The sequence below is a fragment of the Saccostrea cucullata genome, unplaced genomic scaffold (genome assembly GCF_032062105.1).
Source record: "Saccostrea cucullata isolate Sc308-1 unplaced genomic scaffold, CSIRO_AGI_Scuc_v1 ctg11227, whole genome shotgun sequence".
NCBI classification, from domain to species: Eukaryota; Metazoa; Mollusca; class Bivalvia; order Ostreida; family Ostreidae; genus Saccostrea; species Saccostrea cuccullata.
In genome coordinates this window covers 5,424-15,000 of record NW_026928119.1, presented here as the reverse complement: position 1 = coordinate 15,000, position 9,577 = coordinate 5,424, and the positions used below count along the sequence as shown (strand labels likewise).

General features: G+C 36.3%; 2 protein-coding genes across 2 annotated transcripts in view; one reads left to right on the top strand and one right to left on the bottom strand.

The window, feature by feature from the left end:
* LOC134276477 (uncharacterized) overlaps positions 1–313 on the top strand; it is a 5,684-nt gene extending 5,371 nt beyond the window's left edge. The window contains exon 8 of the mRNA XM_062758729.1: positions 1–313. This exon is cut by the window's left edge and continues 61 nt beyond it. The gene's annotated coding sequence lies outside the window, so the exon portion shown is untranslated.
* LOC134276478 (uncharacterized) overlaps positions 1–1,133 on the bottom strand; it is a 2,269-nt gene extending 1,136 nt beyond the window's left edge. Inside the window, exons 1-3 of the mRNA XM_062758730.1 lie at positions 835–1,133; positions 413–726; positions 1–60 (exon numbers count right to left, since the gene is read on the bottom strand). The exon at positions 1–60 is cut by the window's left edge and continues 63 nt beyond it. Coding sequence (XP_062614714.1) covers positions 1–60; positions 413–726; positions 835–917 — 457 coding nt within the window. The 5' untranslated portion in view covers positions 918–1,133. The remainder of the gene's footprint in view (positions 61–412; positions 727–834) is intronic.
* Positions 1,134–9,577: the final 8,444 nt, after the last annotated feature.

Below are 9,577 nucleotides of genomic sequence, written 5' to 3'. Positions count from 1 at the left end.
CTTCAATTTCCTCAGATGGATTAGGTGTCTCATCTGGAATGGTCCATAAGTGACTCATGCCTAGAATGAAAATTTTGATGTTTTGTAAAGCTGAATATTTGTATTAATTCTTTTTTGTGGTTTTTGTGTGTATAGACTGTAATATACATGTACATTGCATTTTTTTGTAAAGCAAAATTACAAACATTGCCTTTTAAATTTTAATCAGCTGTTCTTATGCCTACACGTTGATAAACATGTTTAACACTTTTGTTTCTACCAGTGAGTTCACATTTTCCTTTCGAAATTAGTAAATTGATTTATCAAGATTTTGAAAATAAATCTTAAACTGAACCGATATTTAGTCTTATCTAACATGAATTATGTATTGTTTTCTATACATTAAAATGAACGATGAATACTTCTTTTATACCAGTTTTGGGAAATATTTTTTTTAACATCATCAAATGTTCCATGGCATGTGTGGAATCAAAGTCTCTCTCTTCAGGATGCCGAGGATCAAAGTCTAATTGTTTCCTCTCATGGTACTCCAGTTCCCCCTCTGTTGTCAATTTCGGTCGCCCGAGATTCCATTCCCTCAAGGGCATGGGGTCCATCTTCAGTGGACGAGGGACGTTCCACTGACATGGCCTTGAGGTTGCACTGTCTGCCTTTAGCACCTCTGTGAGATGCATATGGTGTAAATAAAACAACAGTCCTCCAATGTGGCTGCATGTTTGGGCTAGACTACATCAAAAAAATATATGTAGAATTTGTTTGTGATTTAGGAAGTTATCAATTTTTTTATTTCTTTAACTTTGTATTTTTCATGTTAGTTTCTACAATTATGCGTACCCAATGGGACATTCACAATAGGCATACTGAACTGTAGTCCTATCCTCAACACAGAGAAAAACTTTGTACTTCAATTTTTTCATGGAAGCTAAGCAGTCAGCCCTGATGTAGTCCAGGGACTCGTCAATCTAAGTTGAATTTATAAATGTTAAACATCTGAGATAAGAACTTTTAGATAGAAAGTTACCATTTATCTAAATAAGGGTTTATTCTCTTCATCATAGTCCGTCTTCGCTCATCATTTTCATTCTTATAGTAATCAATATTTCCATTAAGTAAACAGTTCAATATGTTATATATTCATTGTAGAATTTCATATGAAAGGTCAAAAATAAACTGAAAAAAAATTTATATAGGCATAGTTGAAATGTTAAAAAAGGATGGTTTAAATACTAGTATACACAAACATACTAGTATGCTTTTTTTAATGCCTATTAAACCATCATACCTGAGCTGTCATTATATGTGATATGTCTCCAGCCTCAAAATGCTTGACTGCCCTATCTAAACCCTTGAAATTCTTCACCTGTCTCCCTTCTGTTGTTTGTCTTAAAATCATATGATGGTAGATCTGTTGAAAAGATATTTTGGGTAGGAAGGTGGGCGTGGCAGGGGAAAACGACGCAGACTGTAGAGGGGGGAGGTTTTCATGTCCAGAAATCTCGGGCACAGTACCCACCAATGCCAGTGTCTGAAACTTAGTTGGTATTTCAGCGAGAGACCCCCTTCTTTTCCTGTTCTGGTCATTCAAATTCTCCCGGGAAGCCATCGTCGTATTGATCAACACGGAAGTGCCCCCTTTGTGTACTAAACTCGGTTCTCGATTTTATTTCATATTTCTATCTAAATATTATGTTTATTTATGCATAATCAACACAAGAAAGGTCTAAATATGTTAGGAAAACAGAAAACAAACACACTTTCATATAAGAATCCTTTTATTTCCATCAAGTTACTACCATGTCGTAGTAGTCAGCGTAACCTATGTAAACAAGTTGCCCTGCGGAAGTAGTTATACGCATGCGCGGAAGTTATCGTGAAACGGTCTATTCATGTTGTCGAATCTCCGCAAGATTTTACCCCAGTGAAAAAGGCTTGTAATCTACCTTGTAGGTCGTTTAAAGTTGTTTCACATTGTTTATAATTGTGATTATGTTATCCCTCACCTATATGTTTAATGTCAGCTATGCTAAATAGCCCATTTCTGTGTAATTTGAGAAAATGTTTTTGTCATGTGCTTAAAGTATGGCCTGCTATTCATGTCATCATTTAAAAAGTCAATCCTAAATAAAATCTGTCTTTAAAAATAATACATTTTACAAATGACATTTAATATGATTAGAGTATAGGAATCCATATATATAAGAGATATTATTTTTGTATTACATTTATAAGAGACATTGTCTCATGTAATTTAAATCATAATAACAAAATGGGTTTTATTTTTGTATACAGTCCTCAAACCTGGAAGATATGTTTTGTTCCTAACCATCTATAATCCATTCTCTATGAAGTGAAGCCTGGCTGTTGGTCTTCCTTTGGGAAATATACAGTGAAATAACTAACATAAAAACAAAAACAAAACTTGAATCTAAAAAAAAGTTTCAATGAGATATCATTTTAATTTATTTAATTATTATTATTAAGATAATTATTTTAAATGTTTTATATTTTTAAAATGGATAAAAAAAATAAAATCTGATAATGGAAATCAATACTATAAAGATAGCAAGTTTTTTATCTTTAAGTGCTAATAAATTTCTGAATTTTCCATTAAAATATTGACATTATATCACAGGGGAAAAGAAAAAACTACTTGAGTGTTTCTACTGACCCCCACCAGAGATCTGCTTATGAGTGCATGGGGATTGCGGTGGACCTTCATCTCCTGTTTAAAACAGACATTAGAGTATGACAGATAAAAAAGGTACTTTTTTTTTCTTCTTTATTTTACATCACATGAAAAACACACAATTAATGATGATGATGAAGAATGTACACATGTTTTTCATAAGTGTGTACAAATTGTTCAATATAATGTCTATAATGAATCCAATTTCCTTGGGCTAGTCCACACCCAATCTTGTAAGGAAAAGCATAAGTCTGGTAAGGTAAACTTTCCCCCATTTCTTGTAAACAGGCTTGAAACCATTGCTCTCTGTTTTGTGGGGTATCCTGATAAGTGGAAATTCTTTTAGGTCAGTGACTTGGTTTTCCATAATCCCATTGAGCTAATAAACAAATGACCACAGGAGTTTGTGAGGTAAACACCTTAATAGTGCCTGGAATTCCTCTATCTTCTTCTACGGCTAAATTTCTAGTCCCTAGAGGTCTGCGAGTGGCATAGAGATTGGCTTGTGGGAATTTCTCTGCAATACTTTGACTCAATCCATGAGCTTTTACAGTTAAACAATTACATTGATGAACAATAGCTTCTACCTCACAGTTGAGTAAATCACCTTGTATCTCCTGGAGACTCATGATGTAAAATGAATCTATTTTTTAAAAACACCCTTGTTTTTATAGAACAACAACAACAAGAATTTTTAAAAAAAAAAAACAAGTTTTTTATTCAGGTAAATCTACAATCTCTTGGAACTAATTCTCTGTTTCTCACATCAGGTTTTAGAACTCCATATTCTTCATAGTCACCTTGTCTATAAAAAGTTCTTTCCAATTCTGGGGTGCTGTAAGACATCTCAAAACAGGTTAATTTATGAATCTTTCTGTACATGTATCTCCCTTGAACTCTGTTTTTCATTTGAATGAATCCTCTCACATGATGAAGTTGTCCAGTTTCTGGATGCCTTTCTTTTTGTAAGATCAAGTATTGATAATCACTTCCAATGATTTGATCTACATCTTCCTGTCGGCACCCAGTTAAATTAAATATCCAGTTATTGGCTATTCTACCTCTGTCTTGTTTTAAGTAAGCAATATATCCATTGCCTGTATTTTCTTTCTGTTTATTTTGATAATGAGCCTTAATATCCTCCAAGAGTTTGTTTGGTCTTATGTTTTCTTTTTCCTCCTCCTCCTCCTGAGGTTTATATTCTACAGGATGTTCTTCCATCAAGGGAGGTGGTATAAATACTGCAGGATGTTCTACCATCAAGGGAGGTGGTATGATATCTTTTCCTCCCTCCTGTATAAGTAACCATTCAGTTTCCTTTAATCTAGTGTTCTGACTCATTTCTTTACTGGAGGTGTTACCCATAATGAAGCCAGTCCACAACTGAGGTGTGTTTTATACCATGTTTACTATTTATACCTTTTTTAAAATTGTATTTATTTTTACCAATCTTTAAAAACCCCTCAACACTTTTTGTTTTGGTGTTTTGAAAAAAAATCTATGGTTAAAGGGAGATAACCTATTTTTTTTTTTTTTTAAAAATGACAAAAAACCCACAATTTTTTTTTCTTTTCTTTTTTATTGAGATCTAACAATAAATAACAGTTCAAATCTTTTTTTTTTATTCACATCTTGACCAGCTCACATTCTTTAAGAACTTTTTCTTCCTAGCTTCTCTGGCTTCAATAGCTTCAGGTTTCTTCCAAGCTCCTATCTCCCATTCTATCCAATCTCTGGGCTCCAATTCCTTATTTCTCTCCTCAGGTTTCAGAACCCCATATTCTTCATAGTCACCTCCTTGTTTGTAAAACATACTTTCCAATTCTGGGGTACTGTGAGACATGGCAAAATCAGCAGTGATATGAAGTCTGCACATAGTCAGTCCTCCTTCTGGTTCCTTCATTTGAATGAATCCCCTGATTTGATGCAGTTCTCCTGTCCAGGGATGTCTTTCCTTTTGTATAATCAAATACTGGAAACCGAAGAAGAAATCATCTTGGTTGCTCAGAAACATGTCTATATCTTCTTCTTCTTTAGGCTCTTTAATGGTGAAAGTCCAATTAATGGCTGTCCTGTAAAATCTGTCTGGACATTTAGGATCATTGATAGGCTCATGCAGGGGTATATATTCATTCTTAGGTTCCGGATCCAGGGTTTTCAACTCTATTCTTCTTTTTGTTTGAGGAGCTTCGTGATCCCCCTCCATAGGTTCCGTCATTCTCTTTTCTAATAAGGCAAATTTATCTTTATCCATCTCCATGTCTTCTAATATTCTAGGAATTCGTTTGCCAAACTGTCGTTTACTCAACCACATGCCCCACCAACTGAGGAGGATCGTCTTTAACACCTTGTTTTTATACCCCCTCACCTTGAAAGATAAGGGCCGTGTGCAAAACATGCGTTTTACCTACGTTTTTTTTTTATGCTGACTACATAGGTAAATACTTGGCACCGATTCAAGATTATGACGTCACGCTTCACAGTCAAAAGCTCAGTCTAGCCTAACCAGTCACTATTTTTCCATTCAGACTGACATCGATTTCCGTAAACATGGAATGTAAGATATTATTCACGGGACTCGAAGTGCTGTTCGCCCCAGTCAGATTACTTCCATCGTCTTTGGTAAATTTACATACTATTTGAACATAAGTTTGAGATAAATCCAGCTAGTGATCTCCTTGTCCTTTGATTTCAAATTCGATGGGAGCGGTGTCGGAATCTAAAGTACTGGAAATGGGGTAATATTCTTCCCATTTCGAGTCTTCTAAAGCAATATTAGTCGGAGGGACTTGAAACAATTGTAAATTGTTCATCCCACACGCACAGGAATCGGGCTGTAACATGATGTGTCTACTAGGATTCAGTTTTCACAAATGAACCTTCTGTTCCCTGGACTGGTCTATTTATACTCTCTCTCTCTCTCTCTCTCTCTCTCAGTCAAACACATCTAAATGACGTTTTCTTTTAGGAATTCCTCCTTGTTTTTTCCTTTTTCTCTTAGGACCCCCTCGGGTAAACAGGATTCTCCCTCTCCCTGTCTGCTTTCTTCTTTTTCTTCTTCTTCTTCCTTGACCTGTTTGTCCTTTTTTCTTCTTCTTCTTTCTAAAGGGTAAAGAGACTCCTCGATTGAAAGCAAATAGACCTGTATTTTTAGCCGCATTGAGTCCGTGGGTTAAAAGAGCATTTCGGATGTTTTTTCTTTTTCCCACCACATCCCTGCCTATCTTCACTCCGGCCATGATGGCTTGTTTTTTCCCATGTTGGAGTAGATCTTTGACAAATCCTCGACCTTTTTGTGGCCCCATGGCTAACTTGGTCGCTTCTTTGAGAGTCAAACCTGAGCCTATGCCCGGTAGGGGTATGTTAGGGACTGCTGCCGAGAGGAAGTTTAAAAAATTTCCTCCTTTTTGAGGTTTCATGTGAGTTAAAATCCTACCCAATTTGAGTAATCCTGTAATAGGAGTTCCCGGGTGAAAAATTATCCAAGGGAAGGGCTCCCACCAATCCAGAGATGATAGAACCTACTGCTCCGCCTTTTTGACGTAATAAACCTTTATGATAAGTCCAACTGTGTCCTCTTTGTCTCAGTAATCCGGGATGATACTGCATGGTTCATGTCGCTTGTTCAACTGACCTTTATATCCTCGGGGGACTTCCTTTTATACCCTTTACGGCTGAATACAATACAGACAGCAGACCAGGCAGGCCACCACACCCAATAAGATGGAACACAATAACGGTACATTCATCTCAGTATACTTTTCTGAAATGAAGTTTCACCACTGATTTACCACTTACAAAGGGCATGGGAGTCCCTAAAGGAGTCATGATGTGAATCTCAATGGTATCGAAATGTTTTTTACTTAGTTTCAAATATTCCGCTCGAATGGGTTCCCATTTGGCTTGTTTTGAATCCTCCAAATGAAATGTACAAGGCACCACTCTTAAGAGTTTCAAGGCATTGGAGCCTACCGTCTGGGGTTGAATCAAGTCACAATAGACATACATGGATTTCAGATTTTCATATAAATCCACAGTACTGTTTCCCAAGTAACTAATGTTGATCCATTTGGTCATGTTTTCTGTATCGTTCTGAAGAATGACCTTCTGACCGTCCATGCCTAGCTTATAAGCTAGGGATGTGGGGAAACGAATGCATAAGGGAGTAAGCATTTTTTCATTGATTTGATACATCACTCGATCATAGGTCTCGTAATATACTAATTTCATAGATTTTTCTTCATTTCCATCACCAAGGGTTTTCCATATTTTTTTCAATGATCTCTCTAGTCCTAGACTTATTTCCTCTGTTAAGGCCTTGGGGTGAGTGTAAGGCCCGGGTCTGAAGTGAATTCGTCTAATTTCCATCTTGCTATCTAGTTCAACGAGTGCAGGCCGTTTAGTATGTGCCCAATCGAGCAGTACAGGACATTGACGTAATGGCATTGGATCTAAGGTTTTCATTTTAAATCTGCCATAAACATTGGGGTTTTTGATATGGCGAGCATAAGACTGAGGAACCAGGATGTCAAAATAAGCCTCCTTTTCTGTAATGTTTTTCAATGAATTGGGATACATCATTTCTGTTAAAGCCACTTCCCATTCTCCGTCTGTTAAATCTAGGGATTGTGGTAATAAGGTTTTAAATTGAGCAGTCGTATTGCTAGAAAAAGAGGCCATAGACCCATCACTGGGTAAAGTCATGTAAAACCCACTGCTCTCGGCCATGTTCAATCTAAGACTGAGACTCTAGACCTTAAGACCTTTGTATTTATAACAACACTTTTTTTTTTAAAAAATTCAAAACATTTATTCAATGATTTACACATCTATTTCTTCTTCGTCTTCTGATGATCGGTCCTCAATCACTCGAGTCAACAAATGTCCTTTCTTTTCCACCGAGTCTTTAATCTGGGAAAAGGGGATGCGACAATACAAGTACTCTGTAGGACAATAATGAGGTGGAAACATCAGTCCTTTTTTCTCCATCTTGAAATAATATTTCAGACAATCTCCAATGTCCGAGTACCATGAACTTTCATTCTGAATGGTGTTGATGGGTGTCAGTCGATTCCTTTGAGTACAAGTAACCCATTTGAATTGCTGATAATGTTGGTTGATTTTCACCCTCACTCTAGATCCTGTTAGAGGATAGGGAATTTTCATTCTTTTTTCCAACCACACATTCTCCAAGTAATAGCCTGGATGATTTTCAAAGAAATCCATGATGGCTCCTATTTTACTTTTCATCCACCCTCCTTGCATGTACATACACTGACTAATGGGACTCTCACAATACCAACGATACTGCATCTTTGAAACAAAAAACACGTCTGACTTGTTCAGTGTCCTTTTTCAGAATGAGAGAGGGTTTGTTATATACCTCTTGATAAAACCTTTCATCTATTTTATTTTATTTTTTAAATTTTTATTTTTTAAATTATATTTTATTTTTAAAACAAACAACAAAACAACAAAGAATTTTTAAACACAAATTTTTATTCAAGTCAAAAAATACAAAAAAATGATTTTATTGTCCTTCATATCGGCATAAGGGGCATTTCTTGTAGGAAGTCTCAAAGAGTTTCTTCACACACTTTTCACAACACGGATATTGCCGGCATTGTCCGCATTTCCATTTTCCTCGAGTCTTTTCCTGGTAGCACATCATACATTCTTTCAAAGGTCTGTTCCTGGTCATTTTCACCCATCGGGGAGGCGGTATGTTCTCAATTCCTTTCTTCCAGATGAAATATTTCAGGCACCAGCTACAACCACAAGTCTCCATGGAAGGGGGGTCTTCTACAATCCAGTGTGGCATAGGTTCTCTACATTTACTACATCCCCAGTACCAAGCAACAACTTCTCCCGCATCGTTATAGCCGACGTATTTATGTATCTCTTTCGTCTTCTCATTGCAGTGATAACATATTGTCTTTTCTACATCAATCCAATAGATAATTCTCCACACAAAAGACATGATGGCTAAATAATGAGTGCAGGGTACTCCCAGCTCCGCTTTATATACCTTTACTGTTGCATCATCTTTTTGATATCTATTGCATCATCTTTTTATATCTATTGCATCATCTTTAAGGGGGGTCTTGTGCAAAAAAAAATTAGGGCCTGGTGACTATACAGGTAAATACTTGGCACCGATTCAAATCCGTGATTGTGACGTCATCATGACAAAGCTAGTGTATAGAGAGCGCTCTGTTGTGTGTATATAGAGCGTTTAGTTGTATGTGTGTATATAGGGGAAAAATAACTAACAACACTAGAATTTTTTTGGTTTTTTCTTTTTATTTTTTTTTTTTTATTCATAACAACAACAACAACAAGAACAAGAACATCATAATAACAAACATTCAAAACTTCTCTTCAGTTCTTTTTGTATACTCCTCATACAAATAGTCTGTTTCACAAGCACAGTCCATGATATTGTATCCTTTTACGATCACTTCTTCCAAATAGTCTTTTATACAATCTCCAGCTTTTTTCATCCATTTCCCATGAATCCAAGTCAGCCAAGACAGGTAAATTCTCCATATTTAGGTGATCTGGGTCCTATTAAGAGCATCTGTTTGCTTCTTTGGCGGTGCGGTAACTTGAATCTCTTATACAGGTAGATTTCATTGAGACCTGTTTGTCCTGGATTCTCATCAAAGAAATCTTGAATACATGTCTCTTTGTTTTTCATCCATTCTCCTTTGTGACTAGTCCCTTCAGGTTCTACTATTTTCCAACGATACTCTGAGCTTAAAAAATCCATGATGTGTGCTCTGTCCCTCACTCATCAGAAATGATCCTCTTGGGGTTATGGTGTCTCCTTTTTATATAGAGGGGTGTATCTATTTTTAGATTCCGGGATTAACTGGGTGAATTGGTCTT